Source organism: Aphelocoma coerulescens, chromosome 3 (genome assembly GCF_041296385.1).
Source record: "Aphelocoma coerulescens isolate FSJ_1873_10779 chromosome 3, UR_Acoe_1.0, whole genome shotgun sequence".
NCBI lineage: Eukaryota > Metazoa > Chordata > Aves > Passeriformes > Corvidae > Aphelocoma > Aphelocoma coerulescens.
Window position 1 is genome coordinate 13706881 of NC_091016.1, and position 27472 is coordinate 13734352.

The 27472-nt window shown below is 40.2% G+C and overlaps 2 protein-coding genes across 9 annotated transcripts in view; one reads left to right on the forward strand and one right to left on the reverse strand.

Moving 5' to 3' along the window:
- Positions 1-2352: 2352 nt before the first annotated feature.
- MDH1 (malate dehydrogenase 1) lies at positions 2353-13793 on the reverse strand. Its single transcript, XM_069009098.1, has 9 exons — positions 13686-13793; positions 8142-8240; positions 7748-7844; positions 6640-6815; positions 5188-5310; positions 4895-5071; positions 3645-3758; positions 3346-3435; positions 2353-2986 (listed from the first exon to the last, which is right to left on the reverse strand). Exons 1-9 carry the CDS (start codon positions 13686-13688, stop codon positions 2861-2863), a joined length of 1005 nt encoding a protein of 334 aa, XP_068865199.1. The 5' UTR covers positions 13689-13793; the 3' UTR covers positions 2353-2860.
- A 333-nt stretch (positions 13794-14126) lies between these two features.
- The window catches only part of WDPCP (WD repeat containing planar cell polarity effector), a 155815-nt gene continuing 142469 nt past the window's right edge, over positions 14127-27472 (forward strand). For all 8 annotated transcript variants that reach the window (XR_011149651.1, XM_069009099.1, XM_069009100.1 and 5 more), the window contains exons 1-2: positions 14127-14220; positions 16350-16431. The gene's annotated coding sequence lies outside the window, so the exon portion shown is untranslated. The remainder of the gene's footprint in view (positions 14221-16349; positions 16432-27472) is intronic.

Here is a 27472-nt window from a genome sequence, read left to right on the forward strand (position 1 = left end):
TATTACTACTGAGGTGTAGCTATCCTCTAGGACTTGCTATTTGGAATTCAAAGCGTATCTATAAACATAAAAAAGACCCCAAACTACATGAAATGAGGGGGGTGGGGGGTGGAGGGGAAGGAGGAAAAAAAGGAAGTAATTCTAATAAACTTATCCAGGACATCTTTTCTCTGTTTTGCAAATCCAGTGCTCTGAAAGCACTTGCCTGAGAAGTTCTCTTGGCTTCCCTTGAGGAAAGTGAGATTCAAACCTATCAATTTGATATGATGTGATGCCTTATATCCCCAGCCAGGGGCAAAGCTCTGTGGTGAGCATCAGTATAGTGTTGATTTAGATTCATTTGTTAGATCTGGAGTTTCCAGCTTCACCTGAGTTACTGTAAGAAATAGCAGGAACAGCTGTACTGGCAGAAGAATGATGATGCAAGACAAACTTGGAATCAGTTTTTTGTTCATTTCGAGAAAAGCTTTATTTCTTCTCCCTCTCAAAAGCATTCTTACTGAGAATGGAAAGAAGCATAAAAAAAATCAGATTAGCAGCCTGCCTTGTGCAGCTTTCAGGAGCATGAAAGGAAGATTTAGGATGCAGGGATTTGGCACTCCATGACCAATGCCAGCCAGGCTGAACACTTTCCAGCCTTCCCTGGGAGCCTTTCTGCTGACACAGACTCAGTCAGGAGCCCTAATGTTCTCAGCTGCTCCATCTAGAAACCTTCCAGAAGTGGATCTGACAATTCCAGCCCTAATTTCCCCCAGGATTTGTTCCTCAAAGAATGCTTGAATGTGTACACAGGATTTGCTGCTTGAAGCCCTAACTTTTGTTCACTTGGAGAACTAATCAGCAAGTAAAGAATGGATGTGAAATCCCTCCCTGCACAGGAAGTCTTTATGTCCTGAAAATACCTCATCAGTAACTGGAGAGTAACTTCCAATACAAGGAATATCCACCACGTGGTAGTTTGTAGGTAGCAGGATGATAAAGCATTTGGACCATAAGCAGATGAGAGATTTCCTGTTGAACTGGTTCATGGAAGTGTGGAGGGAACAGAAACAGTGCTTAAAGACAGCCTGGAGTTACATGTCAGTGCAACTGTTAACTTGGGTTCAGTCTATCAGGAGAGAGAGATACTCTTATTCAAGTACTGAGATTAACTATGCAATTGTTCTGATACATTGTTAGAAGTATTACTTTACAAGAAGTGAGTTGTCTCCTGCAGAAGGCTGCTTTAAAATAGACATCAAAAAACCCTGAAGAGCCAGATCTTCCTTCTTAAAGCTTATTCTCTATATGGTGATGCTACAGTAGGTATGGCACAAAGCACACTGCACACCAGCAGCATTTATCATCCACTATTTATGTTTATCAGGCCTAGATGTGCACTTTTTCCTTTACTTAGCCTTTTCATACCAAGTAACAGTGTGCAGTGGAGCCATCTCCTGTAATGTTCACTGCAAAACACCTCAATTTAAAATAAGCTGTAGCATGATAATTACTGCAACGAATTCCTTTGATCCCTGAGCTCATGTTGAAATGAGATTTTACTGACTTTGCATGGAACACCAGAAGGCAGTCAACACATCAGCAGCTTTCCTTCCCTCCCTCGTTTCTGCAGAAGTGCCCAAACTGTCATGAAAAGACAGATGTATGAAATTTTCTCCTGATAACTAAACTCTAAGAGGCTCAGAGGAATGAGGAAAAACAGGGAAAAAATACAACTGTGTATACTTCCTGTCTATTCCTAAGACTGCAGAAATGCATAAATTCTTGCAACAGCTGCTTCATAAGCATTCACGGCATTCACTCACCGTGCCCTGTCCCAGCTGTCCTGTGCTGCAGCACATTCCATTTTCTGAAATGCTTCTCTCCCCTTTCACCTCTATGTATAATAAGTCTCTGCTGCATCATTGTCACTGTACTTAACAGGTACAGCAATATTCTGAGAGCAGACTTATTTTCATGAATAAGCCTACTGATGTTTCCTGATTTATTTTATATTCTGGTTGGTAAATCCTCAAAGAAACCATTCAATTTGCTTATAATTCAGTTTAACCTTTCCTTTTCTGGTCAAAGAAGTTCTGTTTTTAATGAAAACAAACCAAAAAAGAAAGATGAGATGACTCCAGATATGACAGACCAAGATTTACTTTAGTACAAGGCAGAAACTTCTATTAGAACAGGACAGACAATAACTCGGGCAAAGGGAAATGCTAGTCATCATGAAAGCTTAAAACTAGTTTCCCTCAGTTTCCTAAAATAGGCTTTCAGGGCTTTTTTTATCTTGTACTATCAAACTGTGTTAGTTACATAACTAAAACATGCAAATAAAGCGCAACAGACTACTATTAGCCAATATCTGATTAAGCAACTTTTAATATTTTAACATTGTAAGCATAGCCAGAGTGAAGTGTATATACTTGAAGTCTGTCCAGTTATAGACTTGAGTCACTGAACTACTGGTGCAAGGAGAATTACTGGCATTCTAATTTCATTTTGCAGTTAAGACAGAGGATGCTGAAGTGATCACGGACTAGGACACGTTCCAGTAGTGCCAAATTCTAATCAAAACTCAGATTGTGCGTTAGTAGCCAAGGCTGAGGCAAACAATTATCCTGTACCATACATAGAAAGCAACTAGTATTGAACAGACAAAAAGTTTGGTCAACAAACTAGTTTTACTTCTTTAATAACATTTTGCTAATAACTCAAGAGGCACAACAGTACCAGTAAGCATATGAATTTTAAAATGCACAATGGTCACTGACAGCTGACTCAGATACAGTAATAGTGTTTGGTAGCAGACCTACAGACGGCTTTTCGATTCTTCCACTCTTAAATGATTTTGTATTTCCTCCTGACCTAGTCATGCACTGGAGAGGAATTCCACAGCAGTCTCCTTCTCTTCAGCTAATTCCTTAGCAGTAAGATCCATCTTCTCACGAGAAAAGTCATTAATAGGAAGACCCTCAACAAACTTCCAGGTCTTGTCCTGAGTGAAAACAAACAAATAAAAAGCCCTCCGTGTAAGAACAGGCTCCATTCAGTCTGCATGAAAGAAACTTTGTGGCATAAGAACAAAGCTTATGGTCCTAAGAACCACATCAGGCAGCAGTTAATTTTATTTCAGATAAAGAATGCAACCAGCACCAGCTAGTCATGTCAGATTCTACTTGTCTACCAGCACTTAGATGACACTCAAGTTAGCTTAACTTGGTTAATAAGAATCCTCTCTGTGAAAGACTGCTAAACCCTCACATCAACTGCAGTCCCACACTGCTGTTAATAAGCTCACATGACAGTTTAATAGGTCTTGCAGAAGATACATGGATTTAAATTCAGCCTAGTTACCTTGATGACAACAGGGAATGAATATAGCAAGTCTTCAGGAACACCGTAAGAATTGCCATCAGAAATTACTCCCATCGAAACAAATTCCCCCTGAAACCAAAAAAGAGACAGATACATTTTCATTGCTAGGACCAAGCAAAATTTTCATAATTTTCAATATCCTTTATCTCCTATTACACAACTTACTCCAAAGAGGACAAGATTCTTTCCCCTGAACACACATACACTCAAGGTCAGCGAGGTGGGCACACAATCAAAGCATTAGGCAAACAAGCACTTACTCAAGAGCCACAGCTTACCGCAGGAGTGCCAAACCAGATGTCCCTCACATGATCACAGATAGCTTTGGCAGCTGACATAGCACTGGACAGCTTCCTGGCCTTAATAACAGCTGCTCCACGTTGCTGAACGGTCTGCAATTAAGGAAAAAACCAACCATAACTAAATTGTAAAGCAGCAAATCATGGCTTGGTCTACATGCTGTTAGTAAATACCATCAAGAAAGACCATTGTATGTAATTATTTAATTTTATCAGTGAAGATGCAGTTCTTTCACTAAACAAACATGGCCTACAATTCAGAAATACAATCTAGAAGAGTTTTGCCAACACAAGAATGTAACAGGATGTTTCAGAGGCTCATTCCTTAGCTTTACAGCTAGCTGACTTCTCTCATACCAACCAGATGTCTCAGGCTTTTCCCACCAGGAGACTTTGTGCATGTCAACAGTAACAGATGTCTTGAGCAACACAGTCAATTGAGGTCTTACGCTGAATACCAATGTGAAACACTTGGTGGTCTCAATCCTACAATACTTAATGCATACAATTCATTTAAATCCTGAAGAGTTGAATCTACCTCACCATACTCAAATTAATAGTTTTAAATTTTAATAGTCTTGGTAAAGCTTTATTCATCTAGGGCTTTAGTAACCCATTTCCCTCCATATTCCACTTAGGTAGCCTGTGCTCTCGATCTATTAATACCACTACTTTGTTTTACTAACCTACATTATTATTTATTACTACCCTAAGACATTTGTAGGCATTTGCTAGATTCAGATTCCTTTTAAGAAATGATGCTGATGATGCCACAGATTTAGAATTGGAAAGTGTGTGTGTGTGTGTTTGTGTGTGTGTCTGTGCACATGCATGAGCAGGGAAAGAGTTGCTGGCCTTTTCTGGTGGGTGGGAAACAGCAAATGGATCATCCCACTTCATCTACAAAACTACCCCAAAAAGTCACCACAGTGAAATGGCAATGGTGCTTCTGTGTCACAGAAGTTTTGCCAGAGCTGTGATCAAAACTCTTTGCTGAATCATTTTAGCATTCCAATTAGATTTTTCTAGCAGGGTTTACATAGGCTTTCCTGCCTTGAATTTTACAACAGCAAATAACTGATAGCAACAAGATATAGATAATAAGATGGCTCATTCTAGTGAGAGAAAAGAGCTGCTTCACTAAGTCAATCAGATACATTGTGAGCTTAGGAGAAAGCAGAAGCACAGAATGACCATTAAAAAAAAAAAAAAAAAAAGAGGTATCTTACCAGGATAAAGTCTCCCTTCAGCCAGCTGTCATCTTTTATAGCTTCATAGACTCCAACTTCCTTTCCTTTCACATTTACCTTCGCATGGTTAACATCTGGATATTGAGTGGAGGAGTGGTTGCCCCAGATGATGACATTCTTCACATCATTAGCAGTCACACCAAGTTTCAGAGCAATCTAATTGGAAATTAAAGATGTCCATTGCATTGACTTCAGCTTCTCAATTCACAGGCTTCTTTGAAAGCATTGCTCTGTTTGTATTTAGCAGAGATAACAGAATAGGCCCTTTTTACCTGAGATTTGGCTCTGTTGTGATCCAAACGAGTTAAGCAGCTGAAATTTTCCTTTGGTATGGATGGGGCTGACTTTGATGCAATCAGGCAGTTGGTATTTGCTGGATTCCCAACAACCACAACCTAAAAATGAAAAAAGGAAAGATGAAGTAGGTATTTCTGCAAAACAACTCCCTCCAGTGAAATACATTGCTTGGCCTTCAAAGAAGCTATCTAAAAGTTACGTTTTCTAATCTCTTGGTTGTCTTCAACAAGATTGTTTTCTTAGTGTGTCAGTCATAGTCACCCAATCTTCTATAACTGCACAGAAAAATATTTTCCAGGTAGGTATTTTCTTTAACTTGACATCCAATGTGAAAGGGAACCAGACTTCTAGGGAGATCTACTGTACACTGATCTACAGCCTGGCTTCAAACCTCATGCTACAGGGAAAGACAGGCACGTGCACACTTTTCACCAACCACTTTTAAACACTTTCTGGACTGGCTGCCACTGCTTTATATAATTGCTTTATAATTAAGAATGCCAGAACAGTTACTTATCTTGATGTTCATAGGCAGTTAGAAGTAAAATACTGCCTCAACTCAGATCAATTTATTACTATGCAAAACTGATTTTTATTCATCCTTCATTTGTGCCTCAAATGCCTTATGTCAAGCTCCATATACTCTAAATCACACAAGCTGATCTGCAAACCTCTCTTTGTATTTCCCCTTTTGAAAGTGAGTTCAGTAAATTTTCTACTACTCCACAATAGTTATGCTGAAAGTTTTTATTCCAACTGTAAAGAAGCAAACACATCTTTAGAAGCAGTAGGAAGTTCATCAGCAGAGCAAGCAGACATTAAAAAGTCAGTTACAAAGCACAGTCGGAGTCTGGGTCTGAGATTAAGAGCAGTGGGAGAGCAGCCACATGATCCCATTAACTGTGCTGAAGGAATCTGAGAGAGAACAATTAAAATCTTCCAATGCTCCAAAGAATAAGATGCAAACAACCTAAATAAAGCCGATTTTTGTGCAATTGTAATTCCATATTGATACTGAAGTTAAGGGTCATTATGGTAAAGGACACAGATGGATATGAAGTAGGCAGCTGCATGTAGATAATTCAGTTCTCCCAGAGAAGAGAGGTAATGACCAAAAGACTGCTTTTTTTTTTAATACAGTTTTATGGGGTTGTTTTTCAAATTGGAGGTCAGCAGTTCAGGGTATCTGTGGAATACAGCAATACAATGTAAGACCCACCTTTTTCACCATAGAAATTAATGAGTAAATCATCCACCTATTTAACATTCTGTTTCTTATCTAGCCTTGACTGTGGTCTATTTTCCAGGGCATAAGGAAAGGAATGCCTGCACTGAACAGGCTCCTGCTTGTGCAGTATTCTTATACAAAGCATCCAAATCTCTACATAACAGAGAATTAATGTTTTAAATTCAGTTCCTATATTCACCTTGACAGTCTTTTTGGCATACTTGTCCAAGGCTGCACCCTGAGACTTGAAAATTTTCACATTTGCTTTGAGTAAATCCTTCCTCTCCATGCCCTCTCTCCTTGGCATGGAGCCAACCAGAATTGCTATGTCAAGATCTTTGAATGCAACTTCCTCCTTGTCTGTTGGAATGACCTCTAAAAAAGAAAGGAAAGAAGGAAAATAATTCAGCAAGATAAATACTCATGGCATAGTGCTAACAAGAATATTCTTTTGCCCATAAATAGTATATAATCTAATCTGACAATGGCACCACCTTCCCCTTCCAAAACCACCAAGTATAGTCATTTGGCCCTACCTCCACAGATTAACTACTTGCCAGTAAATGGGCTTTACAAATATTTATCTAAAGTGGAAAACACAGGAGAAATCTATGTAGAAGATACATTTCATGTGCCTCTATACAAAAATGTATATATAAGTACATATGCTTTTCTTCACTTTTACAATAAAATTTCAGTGGCAAGTACCAACACAATTTAAGTTTTCTTGCCCCTTTCACAATTCAAAGCAAAGAAGGTTTGATTTGTACAAGAGCTGGTACCTACATACTTTTTCTGTCACGTGTTATAGTAATTACACTAACACATACTTGCTCCCTTTCTTCTGCTTGTTTAAACTATCAGAACTCAGCTTGTTTACATGGCTTGAGGAGTGATTTTTTATTTTGTGTCCTTATACGGAAGATACTTGTAAGACTAAATTAGTTTATTTTTTTTAATTTAGCAATAAATATTATATATATATATAATGTATTATTTATTTCACAGCTGGGCTAGAATACAATGCACATATGCACAAGTATCTGACAATTTCATGTCCAGGCTGAAACTCCAGGATTAGAGGACATAAACCCAGGTATCTGCACAGGCAGTTCTGTTCAAAAAACCTATTCGATGTCATTCTTCCTAGCTTACAGGCTAAGTTAAATTGATTATATTCCACAAAATACAAAACCAAGGAAGGTTCATCCAAGATTTTCTTCTGCCTAACTTCCTGCCAGGGACTCATAAATGCAAGAATTGTACTGCAGCATCTTGTAGGTATAAGAAAAAATTGTTTTGGCCACCTCTGAGCAGCGGCAGAGCACAGTCCTGCAGCTCCATCACCACACCTTCCAATACCGTCATCATAGGAGTGATGTCCAGCAGCACAAGAATAAGAGGCTAGAAAGAAAGAAAAGGTTTAGTGCAAGCTGGGCACAATCTGCTTTGCAAATGAATTTGTCTTGTATTCGGCTGTTACCTCGTGCAAGATTTAAAACCCATTTGCAGAAAACAAACAACTTCAGCACAACCACCAATTGAAAGCTCGTGTACCAGAGCAGGACTCCCATTTTCCCCACTTAAAGAAGAAATTACTTGCATATTGGTAAACCATTCTGAGTGTCTATGAGGAAACTAGTGTCAGGCACTGCAGTTCTGACAGTCATTTATTCCTGTGCAATTCAGTGTGAGAGTCACCTGGTCTTTGCCGAAGACATCGCCCTTGGCAATGCTGTAGAGGAGGGAGTAAGCAATCTGCCCAGCAGCTCCAGTCACCAGCACTCTGACAGGTTCACCCTGCAAGGAAATGACACAGCCTCATCCACAGCTCCACACCTCAGCCTCACACCTGTTAAAAATTAAGTTATTGCAGCAATAACGTTATGATTATTTAACCTGGATGAAAGCATGTGCCTCAACGTGGATCAGCCCCAGCTCCTGGGATCACACTTCTGATTCTGCTAGAACCACCTGCAATTTCTCTGCTTGCTTTTACAGAAACAGACCAGAATTGCAAAAACAACCTCAAGAATTGCTCCTGGAAAACTAGCAAAATGCCAGGAATAACAATGGATTTGAAAAACTTTGCATTCCCTTGTTAATGTAAGACAATACAACATACACCCACCCATTCATACATGAAATTTACTACAGAAATTTCATGATGTGACACTTGACTGGTTTTTAGATTCTTTCAATTTTGAGGGCTGTTCCTGTTAAGTATTTTGAACGCTTATTTGCAACCAGACTTATTAAATGCCAGAAACCAAAGAATCTAGTGGACTTAAAACTACTGCCTCACTAAACTGTTAGGCAGCAATTTAACTAATCCACAGACAAAAGCTACATTATGAACAAATACAGACACTACTATCTATAATACAACTGCCTATTGTCAAACTGACCCAAAACTCCAAAAGACTAGGATAAGACTGCCAAAATGTTACTATATTGCAAATAAGAAGGGAAAAATTACTTGCCCCGTAGCAAAACGCCACTTTGTTAAGCAGAATCAGGACTTGGAAAAATCCAGAGGTTATTCAACATTGAAAATTAAAGGCTGAAAGAGTTTGGCTTATTCAGTCTGGAGAAGAGAAGGTTCCAGGGAGACCTTATGGTGGCTTTTCAGTACTCAAAGGGGACTTATAAAAAAGATTAGAGCAAACTTTTTAGTAGGGCCCATTATGAAATGACAGGGGGCAATAGTTTGAAACTAAAAGAGGTCAGATTTAGATAAGAAAGAAATACTTTACAATGAGCGTGGTGAAACACTGGCACAGATTATCCAGATTAAGTGGTGGTTGCCCTACCCCTGGAAACATTCAAGGTCAAGTTGGACAGGGCTCTGAACAACCTGGTCTTGTTGAAGATGTCCCTGCTAAATGCAGGGGGGTGGATCACTAACCTTTAAAAGCTTGTTCAAACCCAAAGCGTTCTATGATTCTATCAAAATGGAACACGTGCTAAAGGACATTCATAACCCAGTATTTTGTAAGCCTGTTATTTGTATTTCCCTTTTTCTCTAGAGGCTGGGGCAGATTGTGCTAGGACAGGAACAAGCAGACTGACCGGCCTGTTGGAATGCCAGGCCTGCTTTTTCAGATAATTAAAAGATGATCATTTGAGATACAGACAAAACACAAGGCATAATTGAATGTGAAAGAAGTGATTTAATTGCATTCTGGGCTACATTATGAAAAGCCTAAGCTGCAGAGCAAAGACAGGCCTTGCACTCAGTGCTGGTGATGTTGCAGATGGAATACTGAGTCCACTTCTGGCAACCTGAGTTCATGGTCTGCAAGATGAGGCTGAGGGTGCTGGACATAGACTGGAAAGGTAGAGGATAAGGGGGTATCTAACAGCAGCCCACTACACCTTCACAGAGTGTTACAAAAATAACGCTGCACCCAACACCTCTCAGCAGTGGCAGCACGGGCTGCAACAGCTACAAATCAGGAGAAAAACTCTGGATTGTGTGGTACTGCTACAGCAGAACAGGGTACCCAGAGAGTCTGCATAACCTTCACCCCTGGCAGCTGTCGAGACCCAGACCAAAACACCTATGACTTGATCTATCAGTGGCAAAAGTCTTGCCGTCAGGCTGCACTGGACAACCTCCAGACATGGAGCAAGAAAGAAGGCAGACTCTATGACCTCTACAGATCCTTTCCAACCAGCATTCCTGTCACTGATATTTATAGGAAAACCATGTGGGACTCTGAGTGTATTCTCCCTGCAGAAGTGACCAGCCAAGCACAGCTGCATCACGCTAGTGTTAGATACTTAAAAAAATGCAGCCACTTACCCCATTTTATCACATACTACATAACACCAGAGCATACATGAGGATGTTAAACTACTGAACTTGCAGATTTAGACCTGGCCTTCATTATAGAAATGATCCTTTAAATATCTCGTTACATGATTGCCCGCTACACGGTGTTGAAGCACATTATTTTCTTTTGAACTTGTCCTGCTATGAGTCACACCCCTCCAACTTCATCAAAACTCCACTATGAGGGGGAAGGAGAGCAGACAATCAATTCTTGCTGGTTTAAATCTCAAAACTAGTTCTGGTACTCTACTCTTGAGCAGGGAAAAGTACCATAACATCTGAATGATGATGGGCAGCATGGATTAAGACACGTATGAAATTTTAAAGCCAACTTTTCAGCATGTTTCTAAGAAGAATCTACATTTTATTTATATAAATGGAACAATTAACACTCTTTTAATGCAGCTAACCACACTACTTAGTAAAATAAGTACTGGAAAGTTACAGGGCTGCAAAACCTTGGCCTTGCAAAATCCCCATCATATAAAAAGTGATCCCGTGCTAAGCTATTCCAGAACTCACATAAGTAGCAGGAGAACGTGTTTTCTTTATATTATAGGGGATCTGAAATCAATTGTGAATTGATTTCTGAATTTCCAATGAATAGAAGAAAGATTTTAAAGGCTCTTTCTTCTAAAGTAGTGTCACAAAAGGGGGAAAGGAAAAGACTTTTTTTTCCATTCTGTGAACTTTATAAGCCAGTCTGATTTAAACACAAAAAATGCCAACCTATCTACTAGCATTATGGTGAGTATTCAGCATAACAACAGGAGAGGGAGGGAGTAGAACATAAAAAGGTAAGAGATAGGACTATTTATTATTTTTTTACTGAGACAAATTTAGCAAACTTAGCCTCTAAAAAAAACCCCAAACCTTCAATCATGACTCAGCTCCACCTTCTCAACATAATTATGTTTGCTTACCACCATCCTTCCTCTTGTCCCCCATTTGGGGCTGGAGGAGGAAAAAACATAAGCTAAAATAAAGTGAGGAGTGCTGCCTACTTGTTTTTCCTCTTCAAACCTTCAGTACATTGGATTCAGTACATTTCCCAGACCCTCTTAACCCTGCATCAGTTGTGAGCATGTAGCATCCAAGAAACTTTCGTGTTCTCTCTTAAATCCAGTAACTGGATTAACAAACCAAAAATGTTGTGCTTCTTACAAAATGTAGGTAACTCTCACCATAAAACCTTACATCTCATATTAAAATTGGTGTCATTGAGTGTCTGAGGCTTCTTTTAGAGAAATGAGAAGCTCCCCAATAGAAGTTGTAGGTTCTGGACATTCATCTCCAGGCACTTTAACCCGTGACTTGGCTCCTGCAAGTCCTTCATGCTGTGGCAACTACAGGGGTGACCTTTAATCACTCCCAGGTATACAGGAACTAGAGGACAAATTAAGCAACAACTAACTGAACTGTTTTGTTCCAAAGCCTTCCCTACTCCACATTCAACCGATGTATAATTAAAGCACTTCAGGAAAAGAAAAGAGTAGCAAAAGTAACGATAAAAAGGATGAGAAAAAAATCCCCCAGCAATCCCCAGGTACCTTTCTTCATCTAAGCCAGCAAATGTAGGATTTCTCCCCCACCTAAACTATCACAGATAAAAGCAAAGCCTCCAATATCAAGTGAGGAAGTTGCGGTCTTAACGCCCTCCCCACACACCCTGGTTTAAGAACTCAGTGCCTCAGTTATATCTGTGATTATAGCTGATAGCAGCAGCCCTAAAATATTAGTGCCATACCCGCAAACAGCACTGCACAACTGATTCAGGAGGCTACAAAGGTAAGTAAAAGATAACTCACAACCTATCAAATGTTGTGACAGGAACATCCTGACTGCACAAGTGATAGACTTTGCATTGCTAATTACAGATATGAGAGACCACTACAAAAATTATTGCTGATAAACTTGTCTATAAAATACCATCAGCTTAACATTATTTCTGAATATTATAGCCAACTAAGCTATCCCACCTTGTTTTACAAGAATGATTTAATCATTAAAATACATTTTTATCTCTTCCAAAGTCTAGAGTCTGCCTAATAAACTTTCCCTTTGCTCTCCCTTCTTTAGAACAGAGATATGGTGACAATAAACATGTCTGGAAATGTTCTAGAAAGTATCAGCAAGGCAGCTGTGCACTCGAAGAACAGCACCAGTGCTGCGGTTCAGAGACCAAAGCAATTCCAAAGGTATTCCTTCCTTAAGAAATGACCTTGACAGGTTCCCCTGAAAAACTTTTTCCATTTCATCGAGCTAATGGTGGTTGCATTGATAGACAGATGATTTTATTTCAGAAATTTAAAGCCTCTGCCCAACACCACATGCATAATTTGAACAGCAAAGGCAAGATAAAAACAGTGACATTCTGAAAAGTCTGGACATCAAAGGGAGTTATAACCAGCAGTTATAACTCTGTGAAACCAGCCCATTAATGTCATCAATGTTTTGTGTTTTGAAATCTCAAATACAAACTAAAACTTGCTGCCATGTTGTCACTCCCGTAAATCCATATTTTAAATAGAAAGAGTGGAAAAGTAGGATAAAGTTTACAGATTTTGGTATTTTTTAGGGTACAGCTGAAATAAGCCACGTTTCAGAGCATGCAAGCATCCTTTCTGTAGCAAAATACTAGAAGTGAAGTTTTGAATAACAAGGTATTGCGTCCAGAAAAACACAGATATTTTCATGCCTAGAAAGGAAAGCAAGGTCTCCGTGCAGGTTTGTCTATCTATGTATACATCCTGCAGAAAAGCAAAGCACTGCAGTTCACCTGTGTAACCTCACGGCAGAACTAGAAGGATTCCCTGACAATCTGGAGAGTCTGAACAAACAGCTGGATTTCCGACAGCAAGCAGGGATGAACCAATAAAGCCATTTCACAAGCACTTTCCCTTGAGCTAACACAGAAGCGCACCAAAACCTTTCCCGCCTCATGAAGGAAGGCGCTGGCAGCCCTCATCTCCCGAAGGCAATGCCGCCAACCGCGGCGCCGGGAAAAGGCGCGACTACCCCTCCGGAGTGCCAGCCAGCCCCAGGACAGGGAGGGTCACTGCGTTCCGACGGGGGCACATCCCGACCTCCCCGCACGGCCCTGGGGAGAGGCAGAGCCGCCGCCAGGCCGGCACCGACCCCACGTCCCCGCCTGGAAGGTCACCGCGGCGAGGCCTCCGCGGGGGCTGCGGTGAGCCCGGAGGCGCCGCCAAGCCCGGCTCCTCTGGGTGCCACGACCACCTCTAGGTCACCCCTGCCCCCCACTCCCCGGGCCCTCCCAGGAGCAGCGCGCCCAGGCGGGGAGAGCGACGCCTTTTCGGGGTCACCTCCGCCTGCCGAAGCCCGCTGCCCCGACCTGAAGGAACCCGAGGGAGGGGTACCGCAGCGGGCCGGGGCGCGGTACCGACCATGTCTGCGGGAGCGGCGGATCCTGCTATTCGAGGTCACCTTTGCGGCGCGACTGCGGCCGTAGCAGCGCTGCGCCGAGGTGCCGTGGGAGGGCGGGGCGCGCGGCCGCACGCGGCCGCCTGGGGGCTGTAGTCGCGACTGCCGCCGGCCAGCGCTGCTCTGCTGCCGGAAAGAACTCCAACTCCCAGCGTGCTCGGGGGCAGCGCGCCACGCCCCCCCGCGCCATTAGCGGTTGCCGCTCCCCGCTCGCCCCATTCATTGAAGAGCCCCGCAGCGCGGAAGGGGTTAGGCCGTTAGGGGGCGATGCGGAGCTCCTTCGCTGCGCGTGCGCGCGGTGGGGGGGGCGGGGGCTGCGGCAGCGCGGACTTCTCGGACCGCGCGTGCGCGCTCGGCGGCGAGGATGGGAGGGGGGGCGGTGGCGGCGGCAGCGCATGCGCAGGGAGTGGCGCGCGCGGTTGCTGCGGTGACGCGCGGGACAGGCCCCGGTGCCGGCGGCGCCGCTCCTGCGCCCGCCCCGCGAACTCGGAGCGCTCGGTGGGTGCGAGTGCGCGGCCGGGCCCTGCCCTGCCCTGCCCTGCCCTGCCGGGCATCCCGGAGCCGCCCGCCCCCGCAGCCGCGAGCCCGGGGCGGGCAGAGCGTTCCCCTCGCGTTTCCCGCGCGTTTCCTTCCTTCCCGGCCTCCGGGGAGCTGCCGGCGCGTCCCGGCGCTCCAGCGCCTTGCCCTGGTGTGCGTCACACTTCATGAAATCCTGCCATTCTGTTGCTTGGTCCTTTTTATTTTCAGGGAGAGCTGAGAGCTTGCCTGTGCTATTCCGCTGGTAGAACTGTGTGGCTAAACTAGCGACCTCTTGTACAAAAATAAAGCTGCTCGCTTACTTGTATTTCGAATTGTTGAGTGAAGTAAATTCCTTTGGTCTGGCTGACAGGGAGGCTGGTACTGACATAAATACATCAGCAAAATACAGCTTCATAAACTGTGTTGTTAGGGTGTAAAAGAATGTCTTGGATAGCACGGTTGATTTTTCTTTTCCCTCAGATCCTGACAGGATTCCTTATTAGGTTAGTCTTCAGTGAAGTCTTGTTCCGGTATTTTTCTGCAGGATTAGTATTAAATCTTACTCTAGTCCTTAGGAGTAGTAGTATCTTTTTTTTTTTTAAGCAATCTAAGCAGCATGTGTACTTAGGAAATTTCTTCTTCTGTCCTGCGACAGAAAAAAGGAAGTTACTCCTTGAGGGCAGTGGGTATAAAATGTAAATATTGATGCTTATCACGCAAAGTGTTCTAATTTCAGTGAGTCTTGTTGTCAGTCGTGCTCATGCCACAGCTCAGAGTCTCCCGTGGCTTGAACGAGTGTTTGAGCACCTGACAGCTCCTGCTGTACAGCAAACTGCATTGGCAGAGTGGAGGAGGTACAGTAGCACTGGGTTCGTTTAAAATGTCGAGTACACCGATTTATATCGGTTAATAACCGAACGTTTTTAATATGAATGAAGACTGTCCCCAAGTTCCCTTCTGGGGATGAGTTTGAAAGCCAAATAGCTGCAAGCAGAGCTGAGGGCTGGCTTGCTGTGAAGTGTAGGAAAGCTTGGTAAGGAGGAGGGAGCTTCTTTAGCACAGTGTCCTAAGATGCTTTATCCTGGTGACCCTTAACCTTCTCTGCACCTGGACATTGTACAGACTTAATTAACACTATTTAAGATTGTTTAAGATTTAAATATACACAAAACCTGATGTGGACCCACATAAGGTAATTTCCACTGACCATAATTGGTTCAGCGTAAATTGATTTCTTATCAATTTAGACCTAAATCAATGTTAGCAGGCTGTAAACTGATTTGTCTGTGTCAGCATAGCAGATTGTGTTGATTTAATGGATTTCAGTTAAGAGCTTAACTTGAAACTTTTAAACTTTCTTCTCTAGGTGTGACTCTTCTTATTCTTGCTACTTTTTTGCCCAAGCTTGTGCTCCTTGAGTTATTTGCTGTTGGAGATAACAACAAATCTTGTTACTTTGTGTTGAAAGTGATTTGTTTTGATTCAAAGCCGTGTGTAAATGTTTTTGTTTGTCAGAAGCATGTTTATCACTGTATTTTCAATCCCAGTATAATTAGTCTGAGATGGACTGAATTGTCATCTGTGCTGATTTAACTAAAGATACTGTAAAATGTTGCCTCTTATGAATGTGGTGTAATTTTTAAAGTCAGCAAAACTTTACAATTCTAGTATTTCCTTCCTAAATTTTGTTTCTACTTGTTAAGCTTTAATGTTTTCCAAGCAAAATTTAAATGTAGTTTCAAAAAATTTTCTTTAATGCTTCCCAATGTTTCATTAGTATGAGTTTTTCGTGTAGCACTGCTAGCCAAAAGGCTGCATAAATAGAAACATTATGTGAGAATGAAGTAATGGAAATTTAATGTGCATGTGAATTGGGCTCTTGGCTAACTCTTCAAATACACTTTGCAATTTTTGCACTCAAAAGATACTGAATTACGTGGAAATCGGTAATTAAACAGCACACTGAAGTATTAAGATGTTTTAATCTCCTTTTTCTGGGGATTAAGTATTATATTTCAAGGCAACTAGTAGTTTTGATGGGTAGTCTGCCAGAATTATCTCCTAAATTTTTTTTTAATATTTTAAAATGAATTATTCTCTGTTAACAGCTGGCTGTGTTCTTTTACTGTATTTTGGATGGGATTTTCTTTTTCTTCATTGCCATCTATAGAAACTGATGAATATTTTTAGGTAAGTTTTTACACTTAATTTTCAATAATTTGTGAAGTTTTCTTTTTATAATCCTCTCTATGTCTAATACAGGTTTTTTACTTACATTTACTTGCATTTACTTATAATTGTTGTTACCAAGTCATGTCTCTTGTAGTTAAGTGTGTGATATAATTAATATTTAAAATGCACAAGACTAGGCAAGAAAAATTAACAAGGCCAGGTTCAATCCTAGAAATGCCAGAATTGAAAGAGTTTTGTAAATCTCTTCTGGATTATGGTCCAAAGGAATAATAGTAAGAGATTTTTCAGAAATAAAGTAAAACATTGCAAAAAAATACTGAAATAGAATTAAGAGGATGAAAAGTTATTTGTGAAGTATGTGAGAAATCTATAATAGAATTTTAAAAAGATAAAGATATAGATATGAGCAGGAACTATTAAAATAGTAATTTAGAAAATTAATATGGATTTGGGTTTTTTTTTTAATTCCTAGTGCTAATGTCCAAAACATAACTTTTCACCATTCATTTCTAAACTTCAGTCGTGTAATACTGCATGGACATTACATGTCATGAAGAAACTGATCTATAAATTCCACTTATAATCCCAGTTTTCTTTTTTCTGTGGTGAAAACTTTCTTTCTAAAGGAGAAATTTTACTTTCCATGTAACTGGTTTAATTTTTTCTGATGGCTTATTCTTTATTTCTTAATGGTTTAGTTGGTTTTTAAATTAAAGTTGGGTAATTAATCATTAATTGATTTCTGCAACCTTCAGCATGTTTTTAATAGGTAGCTAGGATGCAATAACACATCCTGTACTCATGTGCCTGCTGCCTATGAAGAGACACAAATGATGTATAGCTTGCTTGTACTATGTAATAGTAATCTTTATGAACTATTCATGAGTCAAATCTTAATAAAAATTGTGAACAGGAAGTTCTTTTTTATTTGTTTTTCCTAAGTAGGTTGATAGTTCAAGCAGATATTGTAGGTTTGGCAGCGGACACTGAGAGTTCAGGCCTCCTCTGGTGTGGGTGCGTGGTCAGATCTGAGGTGGGTAGCCTGGTGCCCAAAAGGGTTCAGGGCTCCATCACTGACCAGAGGGGGGTGGTGGCTCAGTGGCTTCATAATGACACTCCCAAAGCTGAGGGACCCTGGAAGATCTGTCATCATCCACCACCTGAGCACCACTTTTGGAGGGTTTTCTTCTCACAGTTGTTACAAGGTCCAGGATATAGAGAATCCCTGTTTGAAAACAAAGCCAAACAAAACCAACCCACAAACCAAACAACCACAATGGGCATGCACACTCAGCACAAAGACTTTGGCATATTGGCTGTAAATTCAGAAAGGTTGATCTCTGAATTATTGCAGAGAACAGAATTCCTGGTGCATGAGAAATAGCATTACTGGGTTCTTTTGCCTTAACACAAATCTTTCTCTTGGTTGAACAGAGACTTTGTGACAGCAATGTGTGGGTTTTCTAGTCACTAATGTCACTGTGTGGAGGAGAAGAGGCAGGTTGGTATTCTAAAGAAGAGATGACCTGTGTAACAATGCAAGTTCTACCAAAGCAAACCTTGTACTCTTAAAGTTAATTTGTTGCAACATTAAAAAAGCCCCAACCTGAACACCACCACCCCTTCCTCCCACTAGATGTAAACATTAAGCTGATGTCCTCATGAGTTTTTTAAATGAGGTAATTTAGTCAAATGGGGAAACAGTTCCTACTGAAAATAAATATTTGCTTTTTCTCTCATATGACTTTCTTTTGCATTTGTTCATTTTAACCTGATAATCAAGTAATTCATTTTGAACAAGAAGTTAGCAACCATAATGATGACTTTCCATTTTCTAGGTTCAACAGAGGTGAATCCATCTGCTTCCTTTATCCATCCTTTCCATGTCAGAATGACTGATGAATGCTCTTCCAAGCCAAATCTCTTGCATAATTACAAGAGTTTTTCTCATTAGGCTTATTTCTATGAATTATGGTCTCATAGTTTGCTTAAAATATTTCAGTTTGTTTTACAAATCCATGTGAATTTGTTTCTGTACTTTCACAGAACTAAGTGCTTAATAGCTGCCACTATACAGACTAAATTTTTCTCCTTTTCTTTTCCCCAAGAATTGAATAGTGTTTCAAAGAAAATATCCCTAGAAATACCTGGGGAAGGAGAGTGATGTCTTATGGTGTTGATTTTTTGAAGTTAATTGTATAAAATATAATTATGTACAGAAGGAAAGTACTGAAAAATTTTTATCTTAATGGCATTATTCACATGTGAAACATAAGTTTCAAACATGAATTTATCAGTAATAAGTGTAAGAGGCAGCTAAACACTTTGTTTCCTATGTGGAGGTTTTTCTGCATGTTTAACAGATTCATTTTGGTATCTGGCCTGCTTTTGGAAACCTCATCCAAACTGATTTTTAGGCAGCAGCAAGAGTCTATGGGTGGCTTTAGTAGCATATATGCTTATAGTACTGACCATATTCAGTGTCTGCTGATATTTGAGTAAAGAATGGATAAAGAAAATGTCTTCTTTCTGCTCACATAAACACAAGTACTCTCTGCACATGCATATTCATTCAGTTGCACGCTGCAGGGCTAAACTACCCCATCTCTGAATAAAACTGTAGGCCCCTGATTTGAGCTGTGTGGACTCCATTGGCCATACCAGTGCTACATAACTTGGAGTTTCCTGTTTCTCAAAAACAGACATGCACATATTTTTTTGTTGGTTTTTTTTTTTAGTTCATTGTTGACAAGGGTTGTGTTGGAACCCATGAGAATGGTCCTCAGGTTCATGCTCTAAGAAAATGTTTGACACTTTTGGACCTGTCCTGAAGTCCTTTAAGAGTTGTCCTGTCAGGCTGGCATGGTGTTGAGGAATTAGTTAATTTGAACTCAGGGGTCCTAATGTCTGAAGCAGCTTTCCAAGCCATTCTGAGGGGGGTTAGCAGGCTTCCTGGAAGAGAGAGCAAAGGAGTGGGTCTGCATGTTCCCAGTATGAATGAGAAGGGAACCATGGCCATGGAAAATTGGGAAATTGACTGCTTATATCATGACACAAACAATGGAAAGGTGCTGCATCTTTGGATGAAGGAGGCTTCTCCATGAAGAAATCAAGCAACAGGAATCATGATTATAGTTAGTGTTTTTCTAGTTTCTTTTTAGAATGATACAACTATGCCTCTTTGCTCAATTTGCCATCTACCCTTACCTGTAAAGAGTAGCCATGGTAAAGCACTAACACAGGTATGATGAAAAAAATTGGACCTTAACTGGATAAAAGCCTTTTGAATGTTTTGAGTCCTATTGTAAAGGTGTTACTCTTGCCTATATAGTAGAATATATACTTTTAAGAACTCATGTGCATTTGTTTCATGACCAGTAATCCCATTTATTTACAATAATGGGCCAGATACTGTTTTTCAAGTTGCTTGCTGTCTGACTTGGGAGAATATAAAATATTTCTCTGAAATGACCTTTTCCTTTTATAGCTGCCTGACATCCAGGGTCTGGCCTCAGTGTGTATTAGGCAAGGGAGGTAGAAATACACCACAGTTAAATTACGGGTTTGCATCTCCAGGTGGTGTGTGAATTCATGGTTGAAGACTGAAGAAATTAATTTTGCTAAAGCAAGAAACAACAGGACATTAAGCTACTATGCCAGCTTTAGATGTACGCTTCAAAAATTTTTTGCTGCTCAGCATTATTCAGTAATCTTTAACTCAAATTGCAGGAAATATTTGAAATTCCATTCTAACAATATCCAACAGAGAATATTAAAGAAGCATTAAATTTCAAATGCCTGAGGGAAAATGTTCTCTTGCAACACCGTGGGCATTTGGATCTCACTAGTATATGCAGTATTATAGCCTAGTATTATGCTTTACTTGGTCTAAAATGAAAGCCCAATTTTAATTCTATCTCCAAAAACTTGGTATACTGCAGTGAAAAATAATTTATTTGAATGGGTTTTTTTAATACATTGCAACTAACTTTAAAGCTTCCTCATATAATACTCCCACTATGGCTTTTTGTAATCTGACCCTTTCATTAAGACTTCAGATATATTCCCAAGGACTTATCTCAGTGCTTTCTTTGCTAATTTACAAGTTATAAGATTCCAAAGTTACCGAAGAAGTTTCTCTCATTCTATGCAATTTTTCTCTTAATGAGACAAAACTTTAGAGTATCTTTGTAAATATATAAAACACCAAACAGAGGAACTAATACACTCTTAGGAAACAGGTAATATGCAAACTCAAAATCAGGTTTAATAATATATACACACAATTCTGGGCTGGGTAATTTGGCAGACCCATTAGTGATCTTATCTCAAAAAAGTACTAAATAAACCTGTGGGGTTTTATAACCTAGATATGCTGTATTTGATAGCAAAGCTATTTTGGAAGTGAATCCCCAGTTTACAATGTTTGGGGGAAAGAATAAAAATGTATCTAAAAGGTTTATAGAATCACTAGTTGAACATATTTCTTACCACCTAAGAATTTCAGTATTGCCAGAGCAAGGAGAAGTGCTGCGTTTCTGTTGGAAAGATAAGATCTGTGGTCATTAGAGAAATAGTAAGGCTCTTTTCCACCTGCTGCTGGCTTTTTTTTTCTGTTTGCACTTGACTGTCGTAGACAGTCATGTCCAGGAGAATGTGAATATTGTGATATTTCATACCTTCATGGAGTTTCACAAGAGGCCAGGTTTTTAACAGTGGTGGGTCAGTTGCCTGTGAAATGGGACTACTATGACTTGCCTGACAAATTAGACTGGGGGAATGTGATTTAAGGACTTGAAACCTGCAGAAAGAATTCAGAAGAGCAGTAGAATGCAGATGGTTTATTTGTTCAACATAGCCGTGTGGGACATAAATTAGTGAAGTTTCATTAACAGTATCATTAATTTAACTGCGATGCTAGGCTCTGTCCTTGCCAAATGAATGTCACTGATTTCTGTAATGAAAGCTGGGACTCCACTGCAGTGCTGGTGGACACCAGCTTGCCTGCTGAGGGCCACTGGTGGGCTCTGAGTTGCCACATTCCTTTTCATGGGAGCTGAGACCTACTGAAGGTTGATGAGGTGCCTTTTTTTCCATTGTAGTTGGTCCCAGGCAGTTGTACCCGAACTTCTGAGTGAGTAGAGTGATACATTATCTTGTACTGTGTAAAATCTGAGATGTGATTATCTATTTGAATGGGCCTCTGAGAAGGCAGGAGTATCCACTGCACTGTAGTAACACCATCTGGTTGCATAATTTTTAGATAGAAAAGACTAAACTTTTAAAAACTGCACTTGTAAAGAACAGTCCGCATTTTTGAAGGACACTTAGGTGGTTTTGTAAATGTTGAGCCTGTCTTGCTTGAGTAATGGTAACCTTGTAAAATGCATTAGAAGTACATGGTGAAGTAATAGGTCTGTATGGATTTCAATATCAGTCCTATTGCATGGCATTATTTCCAATTTTATTGTCAATTTTTAAAAATTGTATTTCTGTCTTAATAGTTATATTGATTGTTCTTTAAATAGTAGTGTAAAGAAAAGCAGGCACGAATATATAGCGTAATGTACAAAGCTATTTCCGTTCTTTCTCACCTGAGCTGTGTATTTAAGTAGATGCTTCCCAATCCATTGTTTGGCCAGTTTTTGTTCCAATAACTTGACCAGATGCAGTGAATTGCAGTGAGTTGCCTGTTGCTTTTATCACAGAATGGTTTGGGCTGGAAGGGGCCTTTGAAGTCCATCACACTGTGAACGCCTTCCACTAGACCTGGTTGCTCAAAGCCTCATCCAACCTGGCCTTGAACACTGCCAGGGTTGGGGCATCCACAGCTTCTCTGGGCAACCTGTCTCAGTGTCTCACCCCCCTCAAAGTAAGGAATTTCTTCCTTATATCTAATCCAAATCTACTCTCTTTCAGATAAGAACTTGGTCTTGTCACTTCAGACCCTCATGTAAAAAGTCCCTCTCCCCCTTTCTGATAAGTCACCCTTTAAGTATTAGTAGGCTACCATAAGGTCTCCCTAGAGCCTTCTCCTCTCCAGGCTAAAAACCCTCTAGTCTCCCAGCCTTTAAAAAAAGGGGAGTTTTTCCTTTCCTCCAACCTTTTTGTGGCTCTTTTCTAGACCCGTCTCTAACAGGTCCATATCTTTCTTTGCCGGGGGCCTCAGAGCTGGATGCAGCACTGCAGGTGGAGTCTCTCTAGAGCAGAGTAGAGAAAAGGAGTCCTCCCCCTCGACCTGCTGGCCATCTTTCTTTTTATCCAGCCCAGGATACATTTGGCTTTTTTTTACATATTGGAAGACTTCCTTTGTAAATGTAATTAATACGTTGAAATTGAGACAAAATTCGTAATGATGTGATGTCAGTGAATGAGGTGCAGCTTGTGACACAATTTATGTGAAAGCTCAGAATGCTCCTGCAACACTGCTGGCAAAGTCCCCTACCTCTTAGGAGTGCTGTTAACTTTGTTACTCTTTAACTGGTGGCAGAGGTCTTTTCCTGTGGAATTCAGTCTGAGAAAACTTGTACTGGAAAACTTGTAACAAAGTGCCATTCTTGTGTTAAAATACAAAATCAGGACAGCTGTGAAACAGTGACAAGTGACACTGGTGGCAGTTTCATTTGAAGAAATACTCAGGTAGTAAGCAGACCTTACTCCTTGGGACTATTTCAGAATAACTTGCTTAAATGACTTTTCATCAAACAGCAAATGAAATATTTAAATTATATAGATATCTAGCTAGAGTAGCTTCTTTGGCATCTGTCAGTGATGATACTTAATTCCATCAACTTTTTCCCCTTGCTAAGAGGTTTTTTGATTTGTTTTCTGGGTAGAATTTTTTGTATGTCATATTGGGAAACCCCTTAAGTGTCTTTTTCTGTCTCTCTCCTTTGTAATATGTCAAGTTGTATCCCTGTTTAGTAAACCACTTAATAAATGAATTTCACTCTGTCATGCTTGTTTTCTGAATGCAATTACCAAAACTGCAACACACTCAGCTTCAGTGCATGGCTGAACTCCAGTGCAATGACACACGATGTGCAGGTGGTTGAATATTCCTTAAAAAGCAGCCTGTAAAATATGCCACCCATAATGCCAGTGAATAAATGACAACTTCAGCATGAGTGTTCTTTTAAAATGTGCACCTTGCTGAGGTTATTAGTCACTCTGAATTCAAGGACATGTGAGTGCAGACTTTGCATAAAGCTTGAGGAGTGGCATACCTGTGAAGTGCTGCTGCTTGATTTTCAGAAGATGGCATGCGGTGAATTTTAAAACTCCCTCATCGTGGATGAACTGCAGCAAATGTCATTTTGTAATTGAGGCCATGTAAGTTAGTTATTCTTGCATTTCTAACAATGAAGTTTCAGAAATCTCTTTGCTGGGATCAAAGAAATGTTATCATCATGGAAGGAAATACTGCAGTACTTGCTGAATAGGACAAGGAAACAGAAGAATGAAAATTCTGCATCTTTTCTAATGTACATATAATTGTCATCTGTTTCATGGATTAGTGTGAAGATTATGCTGTTGGCCTTTTGTTTAAAAGTAGAGGAATAATGATAATGGCAAAAATATTGCTGCTTCCCTTAACATGAACACGGATGAAAAGGAAGCATCACTCAGAATTGTAGCAGCAGCTGTGACTTTAATTTGAGCAAACCCAACTCAGACAAAGATTTTGGGAAAAGAAATCCACAGATAAAAGTGAGGCAGACCCTAATATTGTATCAGTCCTAAAAAGACTTATGTAAAATAAAGGCTTGTGTAAAATACAGAAAATACTTAACTCTACTTCCCCCAGCTGCAGCCACTTAGTGGTTTTGTTTTGCTCTGCCACTTGGGTTAAGTTAATTTAGTTGTACCTTTTACATATGTGCAAATGGAAAGAGCCAAATGCTGCAGCTAACTGGAATGGTCAGTCACAGCTCTCCTTGGAGAGAAGATATCTCCACATTGCTCAGAATTTAAAGCATTTTTAAACAGTGTTCATAATAAGTGAGAGATCCTGGAGGAAGTTGTGGTGGGGTGACCCTGGCTGGACACCAGATGCCAGCCACTCTCATTTCCCTGCTTGGTGGGACAGGGGAGAGATAATACAACAAAAGGCTCCTGGGTCAAGATAAGGACAGGGAGAGATCACTCACCAGTTGCTGTCACGGGCAAAACAGACTCAGGGAAATCAGTTTAATATATTATCAATCAACTCAGAATAGGATAATGAGGAAATAACGATGTTATTCCTGAGGCAATACCATCAATGCTGCTAGGCTCAGCCTTGTCCAGCAGTGCATCCCTCCTGGACCCATCTGGCATTGGCTCTGCTGGACATGGGGGAAGCTTCCAGCAGCTTCCTCAGCATCCTTCCCTGAAAGCCCTGGCTACCAAAACCTTGCCATGCATACCCAAAATAGAAGTGTTTAAAATGAAAGAAAACAAAAAGGAGGAAATATTATCTTTGTGCTGGAAATTGTAGTCCGAAATTTGTAAATGATAAAAATTTCTTTGGAATACATGGAATTATAGAATTGCAAAAGCTGATCTATAATACAGTCACAGAAATAATGGTAATGGTAACTGCTATGATTTTTAAAAATTTTTTTCATTCTTCTAATATATTTCTTTTTAAACTTCATGAAAGCTGGTTATTTGCCAATGATTGACTGTTGCTGTAAAGGCATCCTTGCATGTCCATCTGCAGAATAATTGTCAAGTACTAAGTTGTGTGCTCAGTATCACTGTTTCCATTACATTGCCATTTACCTGTGGTGTAAGTTGGAGACTCATGAGAAATGAGTTGGTAGAAAGAGGGGGTCAAACTGTGAACTGATTAATAATTAGAAGATCCGAACACACCACTTGAAATTTTTTGAAGTTGTCTAATTCCTTATTATTTCAGTTTTAAAATTTTATTATATACTGAGGTAGTCAAGCTTCTGTGAGATCTCATATTTTGAGGAAAGGAATAGAGAGAACATGTACCATTTCAGTGGCTTTTCATAATTTGGGGCTGCCAAACCAATGCTATTCATGCTGACATCCTGTCTTTGCAGACACTTAAATAATGTATATTGAGGTAATTAAAGACAATTGCTTGTAATAGCAGAAAATTATTATAATCATTTTGTTTTCCAAATAACAATGCAGATTTATAATTTCTGTGACCACATCCAGAGTTTTACTACCAGAATTGACAGGGAAACTATAAATAGTTGTTATTCCATTATGCTAAATGTCAGGGGTATAAATCTAACTCCATTTTATTTAAAAATCCATGAGGACAGGTTTCATCCTTATGTTAAATGGATCCACAGCAGTTAAACCTAAGCGCATTCTTGGTTTTCAAAAACTTTTTCATGTTTTGTCACACTTGTTGGTCACAAATCATATATACAGCTTGAATGAGAATGAACACTTTTTGAAGGTTTTAAAATAAGACTTTAAATTAATGTTGAAGTGAAAGAAAAGCAAGTTTCAAAATGCTTCCATGTTGCAGTGATTACATCAGGTAACTCCAAGCTTATTAGCAAATTTGGTCACTTGTATGCTATTCCCTCATGCTCTGTGACATTTACAGGATTCCTATAATGGCATTTTCCCCTCCAAAACTGGGAAGGCCTTTGCTGGCAGAAGCTGTTTTAAAAACTATTAAACAAACAAAATAAAACACATCTTTCTTTCAACAACATAGCCTGGGTGTGATGCAGTCAAGAGGTGCATTTAGTTGTCAGTAACCTGGGAAGTTGTAACAAAATGTGCAGCTTGGGCTATACCGGAGAGTTTCTGTTCAATTCGACTTCCTTTTTCTTTGTTAATCTTTGTGGCTGAAAAGCTTCATCAGGGTGTAAAGCCCAGTCATTCTTACGGAGGACATTCATATCTATGTTTGTTAATCTTTGATGATGTTATCAGTTTAGAGGTCATGCAGACATAGTGAAGCTGTGTATGCTGTGTTGAGAATTAATGCAGATTATTCTGATAGCGTTCACACTAATTGTTCCATTGCCAGTTTCTTTATTATGTTATGTGTTGTTATATTTTTCCTCTGGACTACTGCAGGCTTTGTCAGTGTAAATTTTGGTTATGTACATAATACTGCCAGTTTTAAAGACATTTCACTCATTACTTTAAAAACATAACTTTTTTAAGTGATGTAAAAATATCTGGGTTTTCTAAGTATAATTGCAGGGGTTTTATTTAAAGCATTTTAATCATCTACAGTTTTGCCTGTTAGCAAGGTCCTTTTATCCTAAGAAACTAAAAGTGAAAGACAAGCAAATGGTTTGAGATTATATGGATAATTAAGTTAATGGTCATGAAATAGAACCTGAGGAATCAAAAACTGTGGTAGAGGAGCATCGAGATGGTTTTCTAAATGCTGAAGGGTTTGGATAGGACGTGCAGCTGAGTGACTGAGGGAATCACAGCCTCAGGGGTTTACTCTCTGTCTTAAGCCAAAGCTGAAAGCACAGCAAGGAGAGGCCCCACCTTGGCCCATTGTGTGCAGCCCTCTGACCACAGAGGTAGTGCAGGTCACTGGCCTCAGAAAGGACCTATATTGGAAATATTAAACAGATTCAATTCCCGAACATCTGTCCCTGGTGAGGAAGCTGCTTCTCTGTCCTCATCGCCCAAGTTTCCTGCTGGGCTTTTGATGCTCTTTTTGTAGGTGTTGCCATTCATGGGGCCAAGTGCTTGCGTTTAAGTCTTGGCAATAAGCCAGAGGACAACTAGAGTGCGTGTCACTCAGACAACTCCTCCTTCTTTTGAAGTTATGAAAGCATAAATAGGGTCCCCTTGAAAAAGGCACCTGAACGGAGTAGCTGTTCTGGCAGAAGTTGCTTGGTAGAGGAAAGCGAAGTCAAGAGCACTGGGAATGTGGTGCATTAACACCACCATGCGCTAGAGGGCCCAGCCTCCCTATAACCATTTCCCAAGAAGGAAAATGGGAGTAGGCTGAAGGAACTTCTGAGAAATTACAGTAATATTAGGAGGAGAAAGAGCTGTCTGAAGCCAAGAGGGCTCAAAACAGGAC

Excerpts from the sequence above, each read along its gene's own strand:
- MDH1 (XM_069009098.1), bottom strand. Across the intron at positions 3,436-3,644 it reads TCTGGTTTGGCACTCCTGCG|GGGGAATTTGTTTCGATGGG; the intron begins GTAAGCTGTGGC and ends TTTTGGTTTCAG. Across the intron at positions 2,987-3,345 it reads CATTCCCTGTTGTCATCAAG|GACAAGACCTGGAAGTTTGT; the intron begins GTAACTAGGCTG and ends GTTTTCACTCAG.